Genomic DNA, 26,867 nt, shown 5'->3' with positions numbered 1-26,867 from the left:
CGATGAACTGGTAGCCTAAAATGACACCATTGGTAACTGCAAGTCCTAATTCAGTTTTTACTAGTAAAAATCTAATTGTTATTAGTGACAGTGAAATTCTTACTGAAAAAGGAGAATTTATATAATTAATTTCTCTCTAGTAATTTTATTTTCACTTGTAAAAAGATTTACTAATAAGACTAAAAACCTCCGTAGAAATGCTCCATCTTAAGCTTTAACAAATTAATTAATTCCCTTGAATTTAGAACAAATATTGTAGAGTGTATTTCCGTCATTTCAATAATCTAAACATTTCATTAATAAATTCAGATATTTTACTCTATTATTTTTTTCCCATGGGGTTTGTGTGTTTATTGTCGTTTATATCATTTTCTGTGATAGTCCTAGTTTGTGCTCACTCCAGTAGTAAAACCCTGTTGGTAACGGTGGGAACTGAACCTGGGGCTTTATCAGTCGACGGAACCGTTCTCACAGATGTAGCACAAAAGAAATGGCCGTACGGTTTCTCTCTGTGCGTGGGAAGAAGTCAATCGATTTAGGAAGATTATCTCTGAGATTGAACAACGTGAGGTAAGAAATGACAACGGTTCTAAGATTGATAAAGTCTTGGCTAACTCTCACCATCGTTATTATTTCGGTTCATCTGTTTAATGATGGTTAAGGGGGTGTTGTTTTGTGTTGGCTAAAGTGTAGCAGCTAAACAGATTTTGTGATGTTATGTGTACATTTGTTTAGCTAAAAGTAGTTTGAAATCCTTTGCTCTTTCAGAAATACCTATGTTTTACATTAAAGGAAATAAAATGATAGTAACTTCGCTGTTTACTCCCTTCGTTTAGGCCTCATTAATTTCCACGAAGGGTAACCAAAACAAGCTGACAGAGCTGCTAAAATTAGTTTTTTTTTATTCTCTGAAATACACTGGATTAAAAAGTGAGAAAACGTAGATGAAAATAAGCGCATTTATCTAATAATTTTGCTATATGTGATATTTTTTCAGAAATTCCGTTCCACCTTAAAAGATCCATAGACACCGTCTGTGTCTCAGGCCGCAGGAATGTAACTGTAGCTTATTTAAGGTGGAACTTAAAAACTGTAAATAAATACGTTTATCATTAGCATTTTAGGGGGTTGTGTACACAGAATTTGGCCGATATCTGCCAGTTTGTACGGGGGAAAGTGAAGTGTTGTAGGTATGTAGTTCACTTACTCTAGAGGGGATCATGTGCCTCTCTGGAGTAATCGTGCGGTACGTGTCTGCCGGTAATTTATAATTCAGCCGGTTAACTGGAGAGGTCGCTATTTTATAATTTACCTCGCCGTTACACAAAAGTCATATAACATTTATTGTGAAAAAAGGCGTGAATATTTTACGAATTGCGAATTTTAATAGCCTCGTCTCTGCTGTACCTTTTCGGCACTTTTGTTTTAATTTTGGTGCATGATTATTTTCTAATAAAAAAGTGTAATGTGACAGTAATTTAGTCTCATACTTTTAGTGTAAATGTAACATGACATGTTTAAAATCTTTAGGTGTATTCAACATTTAACCATTGTCTACACAATGTTTTAAGCATTGAAATGCAAGGTAGTTTGATATGCCTTTTTATATCACTTTTATTCTGTGATACTGTCTCAATTCCTAAACATCTGCCTTGCACACTGTTGCCTACATAAACAGTTGGGAGTAGGTGACGTATCAAACATGTTTGAATCACTGTAGAATAACAGTTTTAAAAATCAGAACTTCACTCTCTACTAACACTAACTAATAATGTAAAAACAATTGTTAAAACTAAGTTCATCTTAGTCCACAAATACTTTTGATCTATCAAAAATGATGAAATGATCAAACTGAAATACATGAAAAAACAAATACAGTGTGGTGGTACCAAGCGGTGCATATATAATCAGACTTTAGACGTCTATAGCTAGTTGTGATTCCCTTTTTAAAAAGTTTGCCAATAGACTTCTCAGCATCTCTCTCTCTCTCTCTCTCTCTCTCTCTTTCTCTCTCTCTCTCATATTCATATATATATAATTTTTTTTTCTCCTTTTTCTATTGTACTCCAGCTCCTGTATTGGCTTCTCCAGTACTGCCGCAGAACATCGCAGTAGAGGAGATGACCGCCACAATGATGATGGCGATGATGATCGGAGTCACACTGTAACACACATCAGGATGTTGGAAGTGAGGGCCAACAAACTGGAGGAGCAGGTCCAGGATCTCACTGTAAGGCACTAATATGGATAAAGGAATGTGTAACAATATCAGTCAGCAAAAATTATTTTAAAGTTATTCTTATCTATCTGCATAATGAGAGACACTTCTTAAACTGATTTATTAATGAATATTGCACTCTTTCTGCAAAGCTAGTAAAACAAGATGTTCCTCTTACCTGTTATATTAAAGGCATATATGTTTATTCACCAGGAAAGGTATAAAAGAGCACTGGCTGACTCAGACAATGTCCGGAGAAGAACGCAAAAGTTTGTGGAAGACGCAAAACTTTTTGGTAAATCTTCCTAAATTTTGCAGATGTTGTAGACTGCTAAAAGATTAAAAATAGACTAAACATTTGTGGAATTTTTTTTCTGTTACCTATATTGAAATGAGGAATATTGGCAGATTTTAATAAATCACTACACTGAAAACATTGTAATGTTATTTTCAAAAGCCGGATGAAATGCATAAATACACACAGTGAGTGTGTGTTTGAAGATAGATATGTTACAGGGTCATTTGTTAATAATTAATGTGATAATGTTCTCTGAAATACTGATATGTACAGTTTACAGTGTGTCGAGAAGGTTTTGACAAAGTACATAGGATATTTGGTGCATCAGTCATTTAGCACAAGTGCATGTTTAATGTCCAATAGCTGTTCCAATTACATTATGAAGTATTATAATTGCAGTACTTGTATATTATTTCTTCTGTGCCTCCCAACTGCTATGGTAAATTATTTAGTAAAATTTGAATGTCGTCTGTAACTTCTACAGGGATTCAGAGTTTCTGTCGTGACCTTGTGGAAGTGGCGGACATGCTGGAGCAGACGACAGAGGGAATAAATGCTGAAGAGACAAAGAGCATAACACAGAGTTTGTCACAGATCCAGGGCAGACTACAGGAGGTGTTCACCAAGCATGGACTGGAGAAAATGAAACCTGTGGGTTCCACATATGACCCTTACCAGCATGAAATAGTGTGCCATACTCCAGCAGAAGGCGTGGAGCCTGGTATTATTGCTGTGGTAAAGCAAGATGGTTACATGCTTCATGGGCGCACCATTCGCCATGCACACGTGGGCATTGCTGTAAAGACACAAGAGTCTTGATTACGGGGTTAGGTGTATTTTACCTTAACCCTTGTATGCTGCATAATTGCATTTGTAAATTTCCTGCCTTCCTCAAATTGTGTGTGTCCGTGTCTACAAAGCCTTTTCACTCCCTGAGATGAAAGGTCACCTCTAGTTGTTGCTGATTGAGTGTTTATTATTTTTTTTTTTTAAATAATCTGTTTGCTTTCATAACATGTTTTGGCACTAGATATCCATCCTTTTTGAATTAGTTTTTTTTTTTTTTTTTTTTAATAAATTTAATTAACACTGATATTATTTATATGTATTAAGATTTGAGACAAACCTCTTTGGAAACTACATTACACTTCCTGGTACCCTAATTATCAAAAATACCATACCTCATTGAACCTTATTTGGGAGTTTTTTTTTTTTGTTTGTTTTTGTTTTTTTTTTGTGCAGAGGTCTTACATTTGGGACCCTAATTTTATGAAGATTGTTTATTTTATTGCAGTACAGTATTGTTGCAGTGTCTTTGTACTGTAAATTGAGGTGTGCATTTATATACTTTGTGATGAAAATAAGAGGAGAGTATGATGAACCTCTTGTGAAGGTTTACTTAATATTGATCATTTGAAATAACTGACAGTTTTGGGATGCATGTCATGCCATAATATTAGATCAGCAATGCCCAAAGAGAGAGCTTTGACATAGTCTTGTTATAATTCTATAAGAAAAACAACACAGAAATCGGCTGTTGGTGCACCTTACATTGTTGATATGAAGTACATATCAAGAAGAGGGACTTCACTTTACTCAGTGTTAGATATTTATATAAATATATGCATATTTTTTTAAGTTATAGAAAATGTATTGTAACATTGTGTATATATTTCACAACGTAGTGTCCAGTAGACATTTGCCTTGTGACTCTTGTGAAATAATGCTCTAGATCTCAGAGATAAGATGCTTATGGGAAATGTATTTTGTGTTTCAGAAAAAAGTGTCATGTCCAATGTAAGTGCTTCTTGGGTGTTTCTCTCTCTCTTTTTTGAATGTTATTAAATTTGTTAAATCTTTATGGCCTGAACTTTATAATCCATTTATATAGCGTGTTTCATAAGAAGAATATGCTTAGAAAAATCAGCCTCATTTTATTTATATATATATATATATAACTGGTTTTGCAATTGTCTTTTTTTAATGAATCAAAAGGGCTGGGAGAATTGGGCTGGTCCTGCTGGGGTTCTCAAGTTAGTCATTCATTCATTGTAACCGCTCACCCAGTTCAGGGTCGCGCCTACCCAGAAACATTGGGCACAAGGCAGGAACACACCCAGTCCCTCAGAGGGTGACATACACATTCACACCAATCCATCTACCAACGTGCGTTTTTGGACCGTGCGAGGAATCTCGAGGAGAACACACCAAGCTCCTCACAGTCACCAGGCGCGGGACTTTAACTTACGACCTCCAGGTCCCTAGAGCTGTGTGACTGCGAAACTAATCTGTTATTTCTTTCCTAAATTTAACTGCCTTATAAATCAGTAGCATATAACGTACATACATTGATTGCTCTGTGTGAGGGGGTTGCGATATTAGCTAAAAATTAACTGTTGAAATTAGGCGCTGGAGATGTAAAATCATTTGAAGGGGGAAATTTAGATGTGAAAACGTGCCGCTTTGCCGTAAAAATCATATCTCCATGACGCCTCCGCGGCACTAGGGGCAGTGTTCTTAAACTGAACTGAACTGAACTGCTGCGGCAAGGTCTCTGTAGAAATAACTCAGGTCAGACACGTGTGTGCGGTGCAGAGAAGCCGAGACTTTTACTAACATAATTTCTGTACATTTACAGTTCATACCGTTAACATACTGTAAACATGACGAAGATTAAGAAGGAGAAAACTGCCACCGAAGAGGAGACTGGAGCTACAGAAAAATCCTACCAGGACTTAATAGCTAATATCAACCCCATCGCTAACCCTTTAGCCTCGCGAAAGCTGAGCAAGAAGCTCTACAAATGCGTTAAAAAAGGTAACGGAGAGCGTGTAAACCTTTTTATTTAAATCAGTTCACATGACTTTTCTGGTGTTTGACCTGTATATTTTCTCTAAATGTGCTGGTATCTTGCAGCTGCTAAGGTAAAACAAATACGCCGAGGAGTAAAAGAAGTGCAGAAGTTCATAAACAAAGGAGAAACGGGGTAAGAATTAGTCCAAGTGTTTATCTCCTAATAGTTTAAAGGTGATTAGATGTGACTGTACACCTTTATCTTGAGTTATTGAGTGCAGATGTATTAATACGCAGTAAGTCCACACTCCTAACCCCACCCACACATTCTCTGCTTGCCTGTAGCAAAAAGCGCTCTTTGAATGTTAGTTTTCTTAGTTTCTGTGGCTTTCACATTTCTGCTGGTGTTTTATGTACCGCAGGTTTTCAAGAGTCAACATTTTATATTTCAGTTTTTACTCAGTTCCCAGTAAACATTTAGCCGTTGATTCAACGTTGAAATAACGTAATGACTGCCGTCTAATCAACGTTCTCTTAAGGTTGAAAATGAAAGTTGAAAAGACGTCCAAACACAGACAATGAAAAGACGACTATTAGACGTATTTTGGACGTCCATTTACGTTATTAATTGGTCCCGAAATAAATTACTTGTATAAAACGCATTTTGGAGGTCCACTGACGTTATCGATTGGTCACCACATGATAACTAACTTATTAAGATGGAATTTGGACGTCCATTGATATTTAAAATATGTCCTTGATGGACAGACTACTTTTAGACCTATTTTGAACGTCCAGGGACGTTCCTTGTTTACTGGGTCTGTTAACATCAGCATATAACAGTAGACAAGAATAAAAATGTGCATACATATGTTGCCAATAGATGAAGTGTACTTTATTTTCAGTCATATTCAAAGCATCACATTTCACCCTGAGAACCCAGAGGCTTTGGCTGTTAGACAACGTTTTGCATGATTGTTGTAATTGTTTTCTAATTTTCTTCTCTTTTTACTTAATGTTTAAGTGATCAGAGCCCTTGGAAGATGCACTATATAAATGAAATATTATTATATTATTAAACTAAAGTTCATCAATTTCAGGATCGTTGTATTTGCTGGAGATACGCTTCCTATTGAAGTTTACTGTCACTTACCCGTCATGTGTGAAGACAGAAACCTGCCCTATGCTTACATCCCCTCTAAAGTGGTAAGTGGTGTTTTTGAAGATTATGTGCCAAAATGATTTAGAAACAAATGTTACATTCTGAGAGGAAAACTGATCTGAGCACACAGCTGATGAACCTAAATGCACTTACCAGCAATTAATTTATAAACACCTTTTGGATTTACTCAAGAAAAAACACTTTTTAAACATTGAACATCTGCCATGGCCTTTTACATTTTAAAACTCACACCTATAAATATATAAAGCATTCTCCCTATTAAAAAAATCATGCTTGCTTGCAAATTCTTTTCACATTCAGCTCCACAAATCTTTCTCAGGTTTCATTGGATTAAACACAGAAAAGGGTATCTCAAAATAACTGTGAACTATCACCAAGTAGTACAATTGTTAATTTAAATAATGTAATTTAAACTAAAAGAGGAATTTGTCAGTACATGCCTAAAAAATATTTTAAATGTTTACATTTTTGGTAGACACTTTTTTTCCAAACGGCTTGCTCAACAGTCAAATTCCATCGGTTGCTAGTAATACATCAATATTCTGGTCATCGCAGCAGTTCATAATATACCATCTTTTTCTCCAGGATTTGGGCTCCTCAGCAGGTTCAAAGCGGCCGACATGCGTGATCATGATCAAACCCCATGATGATTACAAGGAGGTGTATGATGAGTGCCTGGAAGAAGTCGCTGCACTCCCCAAACCACTCTGAGTGCGCACTCCTGCATTTTGGCATTTGAACATTTAACGTTTTGTCACTTTTGTGGCAGCACAGTTGTACAGCATGACTTATAGAATGAGCAGCATACACCAGCGTAGAGGATGGACCTCTTTTCATTCTACAGACTTCCTTGGATACTGGAAATGTTTTCATTATGGACAGCATCCAGTATTGATAAATTTATTCTTAGATAATGACTATTTATCATGTTTGTTAAATAGGATGTGCTCTCAATGTCTGCTTGATTTTGTTATTTTGTGTATTTTGGCAGTTGTGTGGGTTTTTTTTTTATTAAGCATTTGATTGAATTAAGCATTTGATGGTTTAAAAAAAACAATATTTTTACTTAATGCTATCAGTGTGATTTACTTTTAGAACATACTCTGCAGTAAAGTCTTTAGAGAATTCCATAGTGTTGCTGCATTTGCTTTTTTTTTTTGTTTGTTTGTTTGTTTGGTTTTAAAATATAACCTGCTACCATTTTAGGAATCATGGGTATTAAGAGTTACTTGGTGTGACGTCTTTCAGAATGTGGGTTCAGCATAATCCTGATTATCCAAAATTTCTTGAGATGTAGACAAGGACAGTTTGAACAGTTTGTATGGTGTCAAAGTAGGCCCAAAAGATTTGAGAACCAAAAAGCTGAATCCAGAACTGAGAAAATAAATTTTGAAAAGGAGAGGACTGTTTAAAATAGCTTAAAAAAACATGTTTATAAAAACAATATACCTTATTTCGATTCACAATTTATTCATTAACAACAGGAAGATCTATAGGACAGAATAACTGAAGTGCTCAAGTTGCATAAACCAATGCGTTTATACATATATTTAAGTTTGTGAACTGTTGAGCTGAGAGTGCCGTTTGCGATTGGGTTAAAGTTTGTTTTGAAGTCCACAGTAACACAGTAGTCATGTGGGTTCTAACTGAAATCTGGAATACCCTGAATGTGACTGATATCAGAGAACATATCTGTCATGCCTTTCTATGCTGGCTGATTTACATAAAATCTTTTGATAGTTACACCACATCAAGCACACTGGCACAACTTCATTGCTTTTAGATTTCTAACTATAAATATTAAACAACACAAATTCCATTGTTTTGTTTATACGTCGAAAAAGAAAAAAAGTAATTATTTTAAGGAGCTGTGTGTTTTATTTCAACGTGATATTTGAGCATTTCTTTCAGTTGGAAGGGAAACTGGCCAAAATTAAAAATATATAATTAACATGCCTACTTGAGTCCAACAGCATTTTCCTTAGCAGTCCATCAGTGGCGACTTCTCTAAGACTGCAAGGGAAGCTCAGCTTCCTCTAAAATGTCAAAAACTTAAATGTTCAAATATGTACAGTTGCGTTAACGTTTCATTGCCTACAAATGTGATAGAACACGTTCATCTCGAAGACGTGTTCGTTCAGAATCAGCTACTTATCACAAATCGTAGCATCACAATTCCCGTAGCGTCAACGCATTTGCCCGTAGAAGCTGAGCATCTATTCACTTCAACGGTGACTGTATGGAACGGTTTTTTCAATACTTCGTCGGTCATTGGATAAATGACACGGTTTTGTCCCGCCCCCGGACGTTGAGCGTCTCTGGGGGTGAATGGAGCTGTGGGCGGGGCTGGACGCTGAGTTTCTGAAAGATGATTGGAGGATCAATCGAAAGGCTGAATCCCGTTTTGATTGATCGCAGGGAGCTTCAGTCCCATCGCGGATTTTGCGAGGGAAGCCGAAAGACAAACTGAAACCGAGAACTGTGGTATTTGTTTGGTGAAATTACTTGACCATTTCCATTGTTCATTGTGTAAATTTTATGATGTAAGCCGACAACGAGCTTCCTCTTTTTGAACGACCAGTCACTGCAGTCTACATAGAGTTTTAAAATGCAAAAGTCCCCTTTAGATGGTAGACATTAAAGGGGAAAGTGTTTTAAGTATTGTTAATGTTTTTATGCCGGTAGGTAGTCCAGGAGGCCAGACAGCTAGTCATTGGTATTCCGCTTCTTTCCGTCTGCGTCCTGGAGAAATAAACACTTAAAGTATATCAGTCTGTTTGTAATGAATGAGTATAATATGCAAGTTTCACTTTTTGAATGGAATTACTGAAATAAACTTTTTCATGATATTCTAAGGAATCTCTGTTTTCTCTTACAACCCCAGGTTATAATGTTTGTCAGTTCTCCTATATGTCTGTGTTTTATTTTTCATGCTAATCTGTTCCAGGTGAATTCTCTGTGTCTGTTGTTGATTTGTTCCAGGTGTGGCCTGTCTGTCTTTCTGTGGTAATCTGCTCCAGGTGTGGCCTGTCTGTTTTTTCTGTGTTGATCTGTTCCAGGTGTAGCCTATCAGCCTTTGACTGATGTTTGACTGCTTTTGACTGACTGCCTCTGATTTCTGTACCACCCTCTCACTCCTGAATGGCTGCCCTAGGTTTTTGACTTTCCTTTAAAACATTCTCAAGTTGGCCGGCCTACAGACTGCTGTCTCCTACTCTACATATGCTTTGACATGTGATTTTTTGAACGCCTCTTTTGTTTGAATGTATAACTGACGTCTGCTTGTTCTCTAACCTTTTGATTATGAGTTATTCCTGTAGACCCCTCCATGTTTGTATATAGACTGTATAATAGATGAATAGTATTATTTTTGTGTATGCACAGGTGTTTAGCGTGCAGGAGGGAGTTTGATGCCATTTGTGTTATGATCCACTTTTCTCCTGAATTTCTCACTAGTAAGGAAGTAAGGGTAGATATCTGTATTTTATTTAACTTTTTAATTTTTTTTAAATGTGTTTTGAAATGTAAGGTAGATCCTCCCACCTCTCTAGCTAGTTTTTATTGTTTGTTTGTTTGTTTATATAAAAACCTATAAGAAACTGGTGGGATATCACATATAGTTCCAGCTGAAAAACATTATAGAATCACTGTTTAATGCAAAGGGCGGGTTGTTAACAGCACAGGGAGGGTTTTAAAAGTCCAAATACTCGTTAATCACAAAAAAAAAATAGATCTTTCCTCTACTTTGCGGAAATTCGTTTTTCGCGGGTGGTCTTGGAACGCATCCCTCGCGTAAAACGAGGGATATATATACACACACACACACACACATATATATATATATATATATGTGTGTGTGAGTGTGTGTTGTGGACGGACCTAGACCAGGACGTATTAAATTACTAATCATAATGGTCTGAGTGTGGCCTTTTTGTTTTAAAAAACTAAATAAATCAAATATAATATAATTAAGGGCAACATGAGCCAGAAGGGGAAAAAAACTCCTAAACCTCATGACTCTTGCCAACATATTAATAATTGTATATAAATTGAAATTACAATAAATTAAGATAATTTGATAAATAATAAAATGCTAAAAAATGTTCTTGTCAGTTCCTGAAATTTCTGGAGTACGCTGTACAGCTTCCTGAAGAATTTTTCTAAGTTTCCCGAAATATCTTATAGAAATTCCTTAAGAACGTCCAGAAAAACCCACGACAAATTTTCTTCCTGCAGTGGATTTACTTTTTCCAGAAGATGGCGGCATTGTCTCCAGTAGAGAGTCAGTTCCGTTTTAATGAGAGCCGTTGAACACAGTGCGGAGGTGCGCCGCCATGTTTTGATGTTTGCCGTACCTCCAGAGCAGGTACATTATTTGATGCTTTACATAAAAAAAAAAAATAAAATAAAATAAAATATCGACTTTTCTCTTTGTGTTCTGCTCGGATATACCCTGCCTCTCACAGACAGTCAAGGTCCTGAAGAAATGATAGTGTAGGAATAGAGAGGCAGACTCAGTGTTTAGTGAGGAAACAGTGTGTGTTAGCTGTTGAAACTAATAAACACCCCACTGTGCCTCTTTTATATTTCTCTTGGCTCAGGTGCTTGTTTTGTCTCTGTTGACATCTTAAATAGTTCACACTGAAATACCCATTAAAGCTCTTGGTCCCATGATGTTTGTTGTGTTCTAGCATTTATTTTACCCAAATCATGTATAAAAGCACAAGAGAGTAGTTCTCAGTCCATCAGTCACTTCAGAGCCTGAGAGCAGCACTATGAGCAAAAGATGGGACAGGATATCTTCTCTTTTGGTGGATTTTAGACCTTTTTAAAAAGACAGATATGTCAAGGACAGGACAAGACGTTTGAAACTTGACATCCTCTTGGAATATTTCACTATGGACTACAGATGTGGACTAACCTCAGCTAAAATATTATGTGTCTAATTCTGGTCATGGGGTCAGAAAATGTCTTCTGGTATAATAGCTCAGAGGCTTGGAGAACAAGGATTTGCACAGCATTGTTTTGTTCCACATTCACTAAGGAAATTGACAGAAATTTAAAACTAGTTTTGACCTGCAGGAAGCCAGATGTTCTGATGTTCAATTCACTGGATTTTTTTTTATTATCTTTAATGACTTGGACTTGTAAAACTTTTTTTTTTTTTTTTTAAATACCAACCAGGTTGTAACTTCCATAATAGATAGGGATGAAGATGTAGCACAATTGGCTGGGTAATTTTATAAATGGATTTCAGAATCTAGAAGGTCGAAAGGACATATTGGCCACGTGGGCGGGCTTGTGCTTCCCTGTTTACTCCCAACATTATTCACCTCAGAGATACAGACATTCTAGTCGGTTGTGTCCAGGGGCACAATGACACAGCCAGCAGAGCTCCATCAGTTTACTAAATGTCTTTTGGAGTTAGGCAGTATTTTGGTGTACACACTTGGTCACTGTGAATGCGGGCAGTGTAAGGTGATTGGAAGTATTACTTTGAATGTGCAGCATCATTTTGTTGAGAGTTCAGTGCTTAAAAGGTTAGGCAGATGCTTCTAAAACCTTGGTCTGTTTTTCAAATTGTAACCAAATAGTAATTTTTAATTTTGGTACCATGTGGACATTCAATGTAACCTAAAAGCAAGTTAAACTAAACATATTCAGTAACATTTTACTTTACTCTATATGATGCAATGCATTCTGTTTGTGTTTTAAATAATATTTTTATAGTATTTTAGCAACGAAATATTTCACAGTGTAACTTTAGCATTTATTTTGGTCTTATGTCCCACCACTACCATGCATTTGTTCCAAGTTAAAAATCTGGAGCATTTCTGGTTTAAAATCTTAAGAAACTAAAATGTGGATTTGTCTTATTATTGTCCTATGTAATGTCCTATATTATATGTAGATGCTCTAACTGTCCTTTCTGTCAAATGGAGAATAATAGACTTTCCATGGGGGTTATTTTATGTGACATTCACCCATGAATATGATGTTATGAATCAAAACATGACAAAGAGCTTGGAGCACAAAACCACACAGATACTGTACTCTTTCACAACCCTGCCATCTCACTTTTTATATCTCCCTTGATTATCCCCATATCTGCTCACATTTTCCATTAATGTTTTCTGTTATTTTTTCCATTTCTCTGCTGACCTGCTTAACATACCGGGCTAATTGTGTAAGACGGAAGAGAACAGAGGGTGCAGGCAAAGCACTTGACTCATGCAGTTCATGTTGTTCGTGTGTTAGCACACTTCCTCCTCTATATCAGGGCACAGCTACTACACTTCTTGGAACATGGACTTTTTAGATGAAAAGTCTTATTTGGGGTTTGGCACGGTCTTTGCGGGTGTTTATTTTGTCAACAGCACACCTGCTGCCTGCCATCGTCTCTCTGGAATCAGCACGCGCCACCACGACACCCTCAGAGCGTACACCACTCCCTTATACCCATCTACCCCTGTGTAAAAATAATGGATTAGAACTTGACCATTTTCTTTAAATATACTTTTAATCACTGTTGTGATACAGTTATAATTAAACATTTCTGGCACTGGCAAAAAAGAACAAATGCAGTCAGATTGTGTCCCTCTGTGCATTTGTTTTTGATATTTTTCTCATCCAGCACACTTTTTTGATTTATTTAATTAACTGTCTTCAAAATTTCTCCTGTACTGGACCAGGAGTGTTAGCATAGAGAAAACTCATGAATGAATGAATTTAAGGACACCTTATATAAAAGTTAATGACTTTGACATATTTTATAGATCTGGTTTTTCAAAAGAAATTGAATGAATGAAGCCATAAAATGACAACAAAGTTGTTCTTTAACCCTTGGGAGGCAAAACTGCTTACTTAATGTCACTGATTCCAAAAAGGTACCCTGACACCATACATTTAAAGACTGTTGCATTTCAGCCTACTTCTGATTAAATGTCATTTAATGGAAATATTTGCACACTAAATTATATCTCTGTGTTGGAAAATTTGGATGTTGTGAATTTCTCTGCCTCCTACTGACACAGTATAGGCAAAGTTCAGAGTAATTATTTGATGAATATGAAAATCAATTAAAATAGGTTACAAAAAGAGCTCAATTATAATTGTGCACATGTTCCACTATAATACATTATTGTAGATTTTTGACACATTTTCCTACACTCCCTCCAGATCCATCATAATAAGGTAATAAATTAAGAGAATACATCCACAGAACAGTATCTGAAATGTGTATTTGTGATTAATTATGGGTCCTGGTAATTAGCTGTTTTATATGATTTGCAGTAAGAAAACAACAAATGGTAGGAAGACTATAGGAAAAGTACAGTATTCCTTTATTTTTATGTCCATTGATGTAATTCTATGCTCTACCAAAGAAATGCATCTCTGCGTATCTAGAGATCATGTAAATGTCTACATTCATTCATTATCTGTAACCGCTTCTCCAATTCAGGGTCGCAGTGGGTCCGGAACCTACCCGGAATCACTGGACGCAAGGCAGGATCACACCCTGGAGTGGGCGGCAGTCCTTCACAGGGCGACACACACACACACACACATTCACCTCCACACTCACATTTACACTTTTAAGTCACCAATTCACCTACCAACGTGTGTTTTTGGCCTGTGGGAGTCACCCAGAGCAGGACTTGGACCCACAATCTCCAGGTACCTGGAGCTGTGTGACTGCGACACTACCTGCTGCGCCATCGTGCCGCCCCTTAGAATATTATGCTTTTTTAAATAAATCCCCCCTACTCATGCCTTTGTGGTACTTCATTTCCTTTCTTATTTCTATTTTTTTCATTGTCCTCATTTATATGGTGCACTTTCTTCCCCTCCTCTCTTATGCAGTGTGTTGTAGGCAGGTGGTGCAGATATGCAGGTGTAGAAAGAGATTTATTAATTGAATCACCTCCTGATGAGCTGTACTTCTCAGTATGAAGTATGGCCTATTAATAAGCTAAATAAATAAATAAATGTTTCTTCAAATATTTAGCAAGAGAAGGCAAGAAAAATGTCTAACTTATTTAAGTTAATATAAAGAGATTATCCCCAATTTTTTAAGAAGCACTAGTTTAATAGGGACCTTTAGTTATGAATGTTTTTTGTTATTTATTTTAATTTGTTTTATTAATTCATGTGTTATTATTTGTTTAATTGTTTTTGAGGGGATGGGACAGATTGGACGACCTATCTATCTATCTGTTGGTCCATTTCCACACAGTGTGTTCCGATTCATGTAAATGACCCATTTCTGGAGATGGTGGGAGATTTAAAAATAAAATTAATGCAACACAAGCTTTTTTTCACTGGGTTCCTGAATAGAGCACATGTACAAATGAAGCTGAGTGAAGAATGAGGTTTTTTAGATGTTGATAAGGATATTCTTTGGGAAGATAAATGTTCTGACAGTTAACTATTTAAATATGTTTGTGTCAGACAATGAGAGAAACTACTGCTTGACCTATATTTGCATAAATGTGACATTTAAGTGTGTGAGTGTGTGTTTGTAGAGTTAAGCAGGACTCAGTGGGCCTGCAGTACAGCCTCAGGGCAACCTGTTCTTTTAGTGGGAGCTTGTGGGGGCTTGTTCGATGACTTTGACAGCTTTGCACTTCATAAACTACTGTCAGCTCCAGTTTACACTTGAGTGCACTGAAACTTTACACTCACCCTCAGAGATCAGCACAGCAATCTACTGTTGTTCTAACGGAGAGAAAAGCTACTGATATCTGATAAACTACAGGTGACAAACCACCACACAACATTAGCATCCCTTTGCCCTTGTTCACCTAACCAAGACACTCCAGCAAGTTAATTCGGATATCAATTCCACTTCACATTATGCAACTATTAACACAAGTTTGATATAGATGTTGCCCCAGAAATCTGACTTAAGTTATATTTCAATTAATTTTATATTCTTCAAAATGTAAATATGCCAAAAGGAATTTTGGAGTGATGCCATGGAACGTTTTTGTTCCCTTTTAATAGATGTCTCTTTAAATAATTTTTTTAATGTAAATCAGATGAGCGTGTGTCAAGAGCATTCACTGTATACAAAGGACCTTTCATTTTAATTTAATAAATGACTTTCTTAGTAATGAGCAACTGCAGTGCATACTAGAAATACATACTGAATGAAGCAATTTAAAGCAGTGTTTTAGATGAACAAAATCAATATTTAACATAAATCCAAACCTTGAAAATTTTTTAATTCAACATTTACTACGTTACACTTTAACAAATTGCATAATTTGGGCAGTAAATCCATTTGCTGTGACATTTAACTGAACAAAATTAGGTAAATTCAACACATTCGTGTTATTATATGTATATTTGAAAAATATCCTAAATTAAGATGAAATTGATGTGCAGTATTTTGGAGGATGGGCAGATGGTCATTGAGCTCAATGCTGAATGGATGTAGACCCCTGCACTCTCAGGAAAAATGTTAGATATATGTTGTTGGTCATTAAAGGTACAATGGGTGTAAAGCACCTTTAAAGGTACAATATTGGTTTTAAAGTTCAGTTTTGTTTCCTAAAGATACATTACATTCTCTTCTTCAGAAGGAGACATCAATGTTTGTAATCTTTCATTATAGAACTGTGTAAAATAGAAGTCCTGGAGATGAAATGTTGCTTATTAAATCAAAACAATTTTTATATCTACAATTAATGTAGAATCTGGTACAAGTATGTTCCCTAATTAAAGGTACAGAAACGAACCACCACAGCGACAGTTTATTAACAATGTGTAGGAGATTGGGGGCCAGACGTGTTTTTGAGTGGGCTGCTCTAAACTGAGAGAGAGAGAGAGAGAGAGAGAGAGAGAGAGAGAGAGAGAGAGACCCCCCACTCCATACAGCTGCAGGCTTTAACTGAAGGCCAAAGACCATCAAGCAGAGTTTGTGTGATCTGAGCAGGATGCGTCAACAGCATTTGTAAAATGTATTATTATCTGCGTTCTGTTGACTTCATGTTGATGTTTTGTTTTGGGCTTGAATTCAACTCTTTGTTCATGCCGTGTACCCTCTGTGTTATAAATTACAAGTGCTTATATAATAAACATAGTTTTTTTGTGCTGTTTTGCCTAGCAGCCACTACACAAGTTATAAGAAGAGGTGGGGAGATAATACCTTAGGATTCATAACATGTTTTTCAGAGTGATTGCTTATTCACAAATTTCACTGCTCAAAAATTATAATTCCATAGGAGAAATAGAATTAGACAGGAAAAATATAATACGTCTGGCCCAGAGAAAAACAACAATAGTTATTTTCAAGAATTTGACTTCAGGGGGTTCAAAGTGCTGATGGGAAATGGTTGAATACCTGTCTGCAGTTCAGATAGAGATAGATTAGAGTTTTTATATGTCAGCACTGTGTGTATCATTACTGATATTTCTGCTAAATATCAGATCTGGGTTTGTCAAAAGCATCTTAGAGCAAAGAAGATTCTTAAGTTGTAGAGTGAGCATCACACTGAACACTCTCTCTCCCTCCCAGTTAATATGATCTTAACACTAAGATGTTTTTTTGGGAAACTGGGAGGCTTAAACAATAGCCTGCTTCAAAAGTCTCCTTGATCTACATGTTTCACACTGATTACTCAAGACTAAATAGTGAAAAGCTCCAGATTAAAAATAAAAAAAAAAATGACAAATGACAATAAGCCCAAAAAGCTTGAAATAAATTTGGTTAAATTTAGGTGTATGTTTATTTAAATGTAAGTTCCTGTCTTTGGTTCAGTTGTTATTTTGGCAAATCTACACATAATATGTGTCCTTACTGAGATCTCGAGGAATCCTCATGACATTTTTTTGGTTCTATTTCTCACGCTCAAAAAAAGTCTCCTTTGTGTCTTCCTTTCATTGTTCTCTGGAGAAGCTAAAAGGATATTAAGATACAGGTTGGTTTTTTTTCTATGGTAAGTGTTTTGTCTGAAACAACCTTTTAATCTCATGTGTCATAGACAGTTAAAACTTACAGACAGTTTTAATCCATGTGGACCGTGAAAACATGCTGATAACAGTCTAATAGATTAAGGTGTTGCAGCCATATACGGTAAAGTTTCCCTCTTTTTGAGCTGGGGGATGACTGTGCTTGTCCTGGAGACACTCGGTTTGATTTGATTGATTACTTTGTTGTTGTGTTTGGGTTTGAGCACCAATGCGAGTATCACAGGATCTTGAACCTGTCACTTTGCTTTTAGCTGTAAGTCTAATCCCCTAAGCAGAGGACAGCACTGCTGAGAAAGCAAGGAATATGTGGAGACTGTCGCCTGGACTCTGAGCTCTCGAGTGTGTCTCTGTGTGTGGTGTGTGGTGTGTGTCTGTTTGTATGTGTGTGTGTGTGTGTGTGTGTGTTTGTTTACTGTGTCTTGTTCAGACTTCTGGAGGGAAACCCGTGGGACTGGTGTATGTGATACGGGTAGACAGTGCAGTTATAGGGGTGAGCTGAGCGCAGGGTGAGGCAGGCAGATGCAAGAGCAGAGTGACTCATGGGCCTTTTTTTTTATTTAAAAATGTAATACATATAGAAAATCAATACTTTATCATTAGAGTTCCATTTTATATTTTAAACTGCATGTTTGTTAAGTATTAACTTTCTAGAAGCAACACATTTATACATTTTACTGCCCAATTTAGATGTAAAATATTTGAAAAAGATAAAACATAAATATGGTGTTTTTGTGTTTGTACAAGCCACATTTCATGTATTTTTTATAGTATTTGATATTCAACAAATAATCTTTAGTCACATGTTAAACTGTAAGGAAGTATGTTGTTGGTAGTGTATTCGGTAGAGGATCTGTTCATATACACACTTAGAAAGTCATGAAAGCAAGAGACACACCCGACATGTTGCATATGATTATACAGTATATGTTCATTACACTGCCTGTTTTATTACATTCCTATTTTCTTGCTGGGAGTATTTGTAAATATTTTAACTGGCTACATGGTTAATTTATTCAGCATTTGTTATGACCAAGTATTTTCCGAATATAGATATGTATTAAGTATTTATTTATTTATCCTTGAGTAGAGTATAGAATAAAAATAGATAAGCTGACAGTGTGCTACAAGTGATAAGCAAACTCTAAATTTAAACTTCTGACTCACGTTATCGGATGTAAGTGAGGTGTCTGATGACACTCTGCCAGGCCTCCAGGTTAAAAAAAAATTTGTTTTTCTAACTCTGATAAACTCCTTTGTTCATGTAGTACTACACTGTAAAAATGGATTACTAGGCACTCTTAAAATGGTGAGTTAATGATACTACAATGTTAAGAACAGAGAGAGCAAGATACAGGTTCTGGTCCTGTCAAATTATTAAAAATACAGTTAGCTGAAAAATGTAGGTCAGCCACATTATTGACATTTTAAAGGGATGTATTTTACCACTTCTCCAAAAGTAAAAAATAAATCTCAGATGTCTTAATGGAACATCTGTAAAATGAATTACTGAAAAAAAAAGAAAAAAAAAGAACACAACAAGGCTCAGATAACACAATGTTTGAACAATCTGAATGACTTGTTTCAAAGCCTTTTCCTTTAAATGAGAATGTACCACAGCTCAGTTTATCACAAGAGCATGAAAGTGAGAGTGAGGAGCAAGTCTGTAGTTTGGCCATTTTTGCTTGTTCTCCCTTTCTCCATTAGATAGAATGGAGAAAATGACAGAGAGCACTTAAGTTGCACGGCTCCAGAACAACCCATTCACTTTTAAAACATTTCTATTGACATTATAGAAGCTGGGAAATACCTGAAATTTTCTAAATTCACTAATTATAAGTAATATCCACAGACTTTTCCACATCCAGAGTCTGAGTATTATATGAAACTTTGATTATAGTAAAATAGTTGTTGGGGGGAAAAGTTTTTGTTTCTATACAACAGTTTTGTGAAATCATTTTCAGAAATCATTGTAGATTTTAGATATCTGGTTGCTATGAATACCAAAGTGAACAATACTCATTCTCTATTATACTACATTTCTCATCTCAAATTTTATTGTGCTGGTTTCCACCACACTTCTCAGACGTTCAATTTTGTTGAAAAATATAACGTTCATAAGGCTACACAACACCTATATAAAATTATAGCAACTGACATAAACATATGTTAACATCTATCTAAATCAAATTTACTTAAGCAGCTTTTAGACATCTGACACTCCTTTGAAATAAGCCTTTGTGGATGTTAATGTTAGTTTCCATAAGAGGCTTATTATGTAGGCTTAATGTAGCCTTATGTCTGGTAACTTTTATTAAAATGTTACCTGGTTCTTTAAGTTTAGAATGTATGTGTAGCTGCAGCTTTCAGAAAAATGCTGGGTCATTTACCTGTTCACAAGTCAGCACAATAAAGCAGTTTTTGTAATCTGATCTATTAACTGATACATGAACCGCTCTTCTGTGTGTTTTCAGGAGTGTGAGTAGAAATGCCTGAACTCCACCTCAGTATCTGAGTTCCTGGTGAACATCTGCTCCCCTGGATGTGGCACGTTTTTTTTTTTTTTACACCTGCACTTGATGGAGCTGCAGGGCATCTTTAATCATCTCGTTCTATCTGTCCCCATTGGAAGACATGTTTACCAGCAACAGCGGCCTCTTGATGTGGCATGTGTCTGTAAATACCAAGCACACTTACACTGTCGTAGAACGAGAGGTGGCTTGTCAGAATTCACATATCCCCATCTCTGTTAGCTTCAGCTCACTACATCTGCCTCACATAGGTCCACTGTTATTGTAATAATAAAGATAAAAAGTGTAAGTGTGTGCTGGAAGGAATGGGCTGGACTTTACTGAAGAGCTGTGAGACTTATCAGCTTGTCAAAACATCTCTGAAGACCAGGTGATCATGTGCTTTGCTATCCCATAGTTATAAATATTGTGTAAAAAGGAAACTAAAGACATTTATACAGGATTTATAAGAATAATTATATTATGGTAGACTCATAGATTTCATGTAATTAATTGATGGTAATTCCAAACCATTACAGATCACTGTTATATTTTTGCAGTCCTGAAAAACTCAAACTCTGTGTCACAGCTAACTGTGTCAGCTCTGTTACCAAAGGTGATTATGGAATTGAGAATATATTGTGTAAAATCTTGTGTAAAATATGATAAATCATGTAAATCATATACATATACCATATACAACACATATCAATATACAATATAACATGATTATTACAAAATAATTTTCCATCAGATATTTTTATATATATTGTAACCTGTTACTGTCTGTGAGTAGTTTGGTGTGTCCTCAGAGTGGCTGTGTGGGTTTCCTCTGGGTGCTGGGGTTTCCACCCACAGTGGTTCCGGGTAGGCTCCGGACCCACAGTGACCCTGAACTGAAAAAACTGTTATAGAACATTAATGAATCTTTCTTATTTGTGATTTTTCATAACTTAACTTCATCAGTCTGTATGCAGTCAAAATGTCTTACTTATAATTTAAAACTCATTATCTTCAAATGTGAGATGGTATCAGAATTTGGAATTTTACAAGTCTTTTAAGAGTCTTCTAGTGTAAGTCCTGGACAGCTAAAGAAGTGCTGAAGAAGATCTAATCTAAAGTGGTATTTGAGAGTAGACAAAAGGCATTATTGTAAATAGTATAGTTATTACAGATATGAAATTCTGTCATACCCAACCATTGTACAATTATTCTCTGTGATCACTTAAGGCATCACAGTTGAGAAGACAAGGTTCCCAGAGACAGATTAAAACTAACTCCATGCTAATCAGAATTTACCCTGGTGATTCACTATTGATGCTAAAACAAGGATTAATTCACATCTGGGAAACTGCCTCTAAGAACCTGAATGGTTGACCAGACTTTTGTTACTCACTCCAATAACTACATAACTTACATATTAGTTCCATAGCAGTTGTGGAATTAGTCAATGCATAAAATGCTTGAATTATAATAACTGAATTATATAGCCAGTTTATATTAGTTTAATCTGATGTATGTGTAACATCACTTTTGATGACATTATTAATTAGACTGTCAGTAAATTACTACAGTGGAAAATGTTTATAGGTTACAAACAAAAAATCTGCACTTGTTCATGGGACTAATTTGAGTTTTAGAACTCTTGGGATCCTACATAGCCAACAGGATAATACTATTTTACTGCAATTATATTGTGAGTTATGTTATAGATTTTAAGTTGTAACAACTCCATAAAGTTAAAACATAAATATGCTAGTTTCCAGAACTTATTTAAGCCACCTAAATTGACTTTTACACTTTGAGTTAGACTCTTTTTTTCTGACAGTGTTCCCTTTTTTAAGGATTGTCTCTTATCGCTGTAACTACAAATCGGACTCTTTTCCCCCCTCAGTTCACTTCTGTGCAGAGCTGTGGGCCATTGTCCTGACAGGTCAGTCTTGATCTACATCAAGAAGACAGACACCAGACATGTAAATATAAGGCACACTTTCTGTGTTGCTTAGATGAAATCATTTAGATACGATTGATATATGTAAATGGGGAATGCTGTTCGATTGTGTGAAGACATTGGAAGGCAATGTTTTGGAAATAAACAGCAGAGGGAGGTGTTTAGGAATGTGTAAGAATGAGGTCTCAGAGAAAAGTGCAGCACATGCCACACTTATCTGACCATCAGTGCAGCCTCTTCATGACCAACTCTTTTAATCTGGTCACTTTTTACCAAACCACTGACTCATTATTACTTTATTAGGTCATTAGGCTTTATGAGGATACAACTATTGTTATTATTATGGTTCATTGAGAAACACAATTAACTCATTAACACATTTTCATCATCAACATATCACATAAATCAAGGTCATTTTTAAAGTAAATTACTTTAAACATATTACTTGGTGTCATGTCAAAGTAGAACCACATTTGCTTCTCTACAAAACCTTTCTAATAAACACATATAATAAATTCAATATAACTTATGTACACAAATCAGCCAAATGATTAAAATTACCTCCTTATTTCTAGATTCATTGTAGAAATCTGTTTTACAATTACAGATTGTTTATTTCATTAGCCCCCTTTTAGCCCCTCATTAGCCCCTCATAAGAGTGGATCATAAACTAAAACACCACAACGTCAGAGTCACTGCAGAGCTGAGAATGATTCACATTAAATTCTTTAAGCAAATATTTAAAGAAACAATCTACAAATAACGTTTTACAGTTATTAAAGGCATGGGGATGAAGAACCTTCATGAAGTTCAAAGATTTTCCTCATAATAAATGTTCTACCCAACTAAAGGACTTTTTTAAAGTGTGTAAGCAATGAATGGATTTTGAATAATTACTCATTGATTTGTGGCTCTCTGAAAGTTTGAGGTTTCATTCACTATCACCCCATATGACCTATGCAAAGTAACACTGAAACTCTGAGAAAGTCACATCAGGTTTATTTGAATAGTGAGTTGGAGTCATGTCTATCCCGAAAGCAGACATATTAGCTTTATGTAAATTGACACTTTATTGTAATGTAGATTTCATAAGGCTACATGATGATTACATAAGCCTTTCGTGCCATTAGACATAGACCTACATTTAAAATATGAACATTCCCTGTGTCCTTCAGGTAAAATGTTTGCTGTAAGCCATGCTACACAATTAGCATTATATCATTGTGATTATCTCATGCTTAACATATTTACGAAAAATTGTGGTTCTTCATGGCAAGGGCCTAACTGTATAACATTCCGTGTCTTGTCAAAATTCGAAAAAAATAAGAAAAAAAAGATGAAATTTGATGTAGATATTTTGTCTTCATATTACTGTTGACTGGAATAAATGTTACAGAATTGTATACATACTGATGTAAGTTTTCATGTTCCTGCAAGGATTTTAATGAGGCATTTCATGAAGCATAATTTGTTACAGACATGAGAAAAAAAATCTGCCATTCCAGGCACCTGCTGATATCAGAGGGACAGTGATGAAAGCTTGATTCCCACACTGAGGATAGTTGGGCAAAAGACCACATCAGCATAAAAGTGGGTCTGTGGGAGTATTTCAGCACTGGCTTGTCCATTGTGCATTTGCAAATATGTAGGGTGAAGGTCAACCTGGTCATGGTTTGTAATTTCACGGTTTGAATACATTTAGTGTTACATTCACCTGCGTTTAGCAGAGGAGACGTTTCTTATTGGTTTTTGGTTGAACCTTAACATTTGAAGATGCGTCAAACATTTCCCTGCTTTGTGAATGTAAGCATCTTTATAGCTTCATTTTAATGTCTGAGCAGGCCTGTGCTAACTGTAATCTGTAGAACAACAAAAATGTGGAATTTATAAATACAGTATATAATATCAAAGTATGTGGACATCCGCTAACACTTTTACAGCAAACCTCTAATCTTCTAGAAAGGCTTTATATTAGATGTTAGAACATTTCAGTGAGATTTTATGGCATGCAGCCTGAAGAACAATAGTGAGTTCAGTTACTGATGCTGGATTGTTCATTCAGGATCATAAACACAGCCACAAAATATCCTGAAGGTATTGGACGGTGCTTAATCATTCCAGAGAATGCAATGGTGGGGGAGCTTTATACCTCTCTAACCCATATTTGGCATTGAGAATGGTGACCTTAGTCTCATGTTCAGCTGCTTCAGTGTCCTGTTATATTTCACATTAAATTTTTTTAAGATTATATATGCGGTGCTTGCAATATTAAATGTCTTGGTCCTCACTGGGTGTGCCTTAGCAGTTTACTCCTTATAAGGGGTGTGAACAAACATTTGTAAATACAGAGTATTAAACATTTCGTTGGATTATTTCATTTAATTTAGGAAATCAGTATTCTTATTTGTGAATTTAACTGATAATTGGTAATTGGACGGTACAAAATACCACGAAACCTCGAGGAACAAGTTTTACTTCAAGTATCTCTCTCTTTGTTCTGTCAAACCAGTCTTTTTTCACCCCCTATTTTAGAGTTTGTTGTTTAACGGTTCCTTTGGCCATTTCAGTCAACCCACCCTTTACTCCCCACTCTTGTCATAATAAATAGCAGACAGATTAGAATCCATCAGCCACAAACACTGACAATCAAAGCTCAATTTAAGAAAAATGTCTGATTATATTTGTATTTGCTTTTGGAATGCATGCCCTTTCATCATCATGATTTATATCCCAACATTACACACAACGAGGAAACAAAAGACAGTAATACGTGTGGTGTCATGATTCAATGCATCTGTATTTGTTGTTTTTTTTTGGTTTTTTTGCAAAGAATTCATACAAAAATTGGTCATTTTCATTTTTGTTTTATTTCTACACAAATACATAAACCCACATGTACATAATTCAAAGTTACAAAATATATATAAAAATACACACACAAAAACATTAGTGTTAAAATGCATTTTAGTGCAATGTGTATAATACAACAAATGTTAAACCAATTTACAGAAATCAAGGTACATCTGAAATGTGACCTTAAATGAGATGATATCCGGTTTTGTGTCTAAGACGGGCTAATGTGTGTGTACACACAGAAGGGTGGGCTGAGTAGTGTCTCTTAGTGTCTGGGGTAATGTGCTGACTCAACAACACTGGGACTCAGCAGCACTAAGATCTGAGTCGGCTCTTCTGGTCAACAGATTTTTTTTGGTCAAGTGCCTGGTGGGAAAGTCACTTCACTCTCTTTCTCTCCTTGCCTTACACTTCAGTTCCTTCTCGTGGATACACCATGCTGACAGAGTCCAGGTTTGGGTAGAGATGACTACTAAACTGGCTGAAGATTGAGTCACTGTAATTGGCTGTGTACTGAGAATGTGAAGTGGAGTGGTTGAGCTGAGATGAGGGGGGGACCTGGGAATCCCACTGCGGAACTGTAGCCCCTGGAGAGTAGGGCCCAAAGCCTACTGTAGGAGATGCTCTTTGGGTGTCCAGTGGCAGGCCCAGTGGACAGGGGAGCAGGGTGTCATCTTGCCCATTACTCAGACCCGACCCTGAGACCACTTTATTCATTTGGGATAAGAAGCCATTAAGGCATGGTCCTGAGCTGCCAGACACAGGAGAATTTGTTCTTTCTGAGTTGTTGCTGGTAACGTCGCTCTGTTCTTTTGGGCTGGATGCTGCAGAGTCAGTGTTAGCGTCTTCAGTCAGGGTGTCGGACTTTCTCTTCCTCTTGCGACGGAAGTTTCCATTGTCAAACATCTTCTCACAGTTGGGGTCAAGAGTCCAGTAGTTGCCCTTTCCTGCACACAAGCACACAGTGGTATAAGCATTGCTGTCATCAATAGCATACATAAGTATTAAGTATTAAGTATCTCCCTCCAATCAAATCCAAAGCAAAATAAACATGCCCTCACCTGGATCATCATCATCTCTTGGCACCTTCATGAAGCAGTCATTAAGAGAGAGGTTGTGCCGAATGGAGTTCTGCCAGCCAGCCTTGCTCTTGTTGTAGAAGGGAAAGTTATCTGCCACATACTGGTAAATTTGGCTGAGAGTAAGCCTGCGGTTTGGGGCTCCGTTTATTGCCATGGCAATCAGAGCAGAGTAAGAATACGGGGGTCTGACTAGCTTCATCAGTTCTTCTTGAGTGGGTAAAGAGAACCAGCTCAAGCCACCTTCTACACCACCTCCTGTACCAAGATAGGGTCTCTGCATTCCATAGGTCTGGGGTGCCCCGCCGAGGTATGCTGCAGGGTTAAACCCAGGACCACTGAACCACAAGTATGGGTTGGTGGGAGGACTGGCATAGTTCCCCATTTCACAAGCAGACGGCAAAGTTTGCTGGGGGCTGGGCAGAGGCGGGGGGCTGTAGAAGTTGTCACTGTAGAGGCTGTACTCTTGAGATTCCTGTCCCATGTTGTGGAATTGGGGTGACAGCGCTTGCGGCACAAATGAGGTCATTCTCACCCCAGTCCTGGTGGTCACCTTCTCTTTATCCAGCTGAAGAAGATATCAATTTGCCTGCAGTGTATGAAGTCTTCTGTTTCCCCTCTCTGTGTGGCCAGTTCAGGTGGGTTGGTCAGGTACAGGTTCACCATATCCTCGTACCTGTTCTTGCTGCAGCATTTATACCTGTGTGGCAACGCCCCTCTCCACTTTGATTGGCTGCTACTCTTACACCTCACACCTAATTTGCTTGTGATGAATTAGGGGCAGGGTGGAAAAACACCTTTGGGAACTGCTGAGGTTCCAGTTCTTGGAACTGGCGAAAACTGCAGCAACCGTGCCAGAGACATTTCTAAATACATAAATAGTTGGGGTTGTCCTGTACTTTATAAACAGAACTTGAAATGCAACAAATATACAGAATGGTACCTGCATCTTCAAATATTTTTCCCATGTAAGAATGTTGTTCGTGTTGATGAAAAGATAAAATATGT

The 26,867-nt window shown here is 36.6% G+C and overlaps 3 protein-coding genes across 3 annotated transcripts; 2 read left to right on the top strand and 1 right to left on the bottom strand.

Annotated features, from left to right (window-relative positions):
• The first annotated feature begins 417 nt into the window (after positions 1-417).
• On the top strand, positions 418-4,344 carry grpel2 (GrpE-like 2, mitochondrial). The gene is made up of 4 exons (XM_066645854.1): positions 418-570; positions 2,071-2,230; positions 2,432-2,513; positions 3,001-4,344. The coding sequence occupies exons 1-4, from the start codon at positions 491-493 to the stop codon at positions 3,333-3,335; spliced, it is 657 nt and encodes a 218-aa protein (XP_066501951.1). The 5' UTR covers positions 418-490; the 3' UTR covers positions 3,336-4,344.
• Positions 4,345-5,037: 693 nt separating this feature from the next.
• On the top strand, positions 5,038-8,361 carry nhp2 (NHP2 ribonucleoprotein homolog (yeast)). The gene is made up of 4 exons (XM_066646153.1): positions 5,038-5,333; positions 5,433-5,502; positions 6,410-6,515; positions 7,078-8,361. The coding sequence occupies exons 1-4, from the start codon at positions 5,180-5,182 to the stop codon at positions 7,201-7,203; spliced, it is 456 nt and encodes a 151-aa protein (XP_066502250.1). The 5' UTR covers positions 5,038-5,179; the 3' UTR covers positions 7,204-8,361.
• A 16,671-nt stretch (positions 8,362-25,032) lies between these two features.
• Positions 25,033-26,511, bottom strand: foxi3a (forkhead box I3a). Its single transcript, XM_066646572.1, has 2 exons — positions 25,842-26,511; positions 25,033-25,727 (listed from the first exon to the last, which is right to left on the bottom strand). Exons 1-2 carry the CDS (start codon positions 26,386-26,388, stop codon positions 25,186-25,188), a joined length of 1,089 nt encoding a protein of 362 aa, XP_066502669.1. The 5' UTR covers positions 26,389-26,511; the 3' UTR covers positions 25,033-25,185.
• Positions 26,512-26,867: the final 356 nt, after the last annotated feature.

This window comes from Hoplias malabaricus, chromosome 15 (assembly GCF_029633855.1).
Source record: "Hoplias malabaricus isolate fHopMal1 chromosome 15, fHopMal1.hap1, whole genome shotgun sequence".
Classification (NCBI taxonomy): domain Eukaryota; kingdom Metazoa; phylum Chordata; class Actinopteri; order Characiformes; family Erythrinidae; genus Hoplias; species Hoplias malabaricus.
Note: the sequence above shows the minus strand (reverse complement) of the source record. Positions and strands in the feature narration are given on the sequence as shown.

Coding starts and splice junctions, on each gene's coding strand:
- grpel2 (XM_066645854.1), top strand. CDS start 491: ATGGCCGTACGGTTTCTCTCTGTGCGTGGGAAGAAGTCAATCGATTTA. Junction 571..2,070: donor CTGAGATTGAACAACGTGAG/GTAAGAAATGAC, acceptor ATTGTACTCCAG/CTCCTGTATTGGCTTCTCCA. Junction 2,514..3,000: donor GGAAGACGCAAAACTTTTTG/GTAAATCTTCCT, acceptor TAACTTCTACAG/GGATTCAGAGTTTCTGTCGT.
- nhp2 (XM_066646153.1), top strand. CDS start 5,180: ATGACGAAGATTAAGAAGGAGAAAACTGCCACCGAAGAGGAGACTGGA. Junction 5,334..5,432: donor CTACAAATGCGTTAAAAAAG/GTAACGGAGAGC, acceptor GGTATCTTGCAG/CTGCTAAGGTAAAACAAATA. Junction 6,516..7,077: donor CTTACATCCCCTCTAAAGTG/GTAAGTGGTGTT, acceptor CTTTTTCTCCAG/GATTTGGGCTCCTCAGCAGG.
- foxi3a (XM_066646572.1), bottom strand. CDS start 26,388: ATGACCTCATTTGTGCCGCAAGCGCTGTCACCCCAATTCCACAACATG. Junction 25,728..25,841: donor AAGAGATGATGATGATCCAG/GTGAGGGCATGT, acceptor GCTTGTGTGCAG/GAAAGGGCAACTACTGGACT.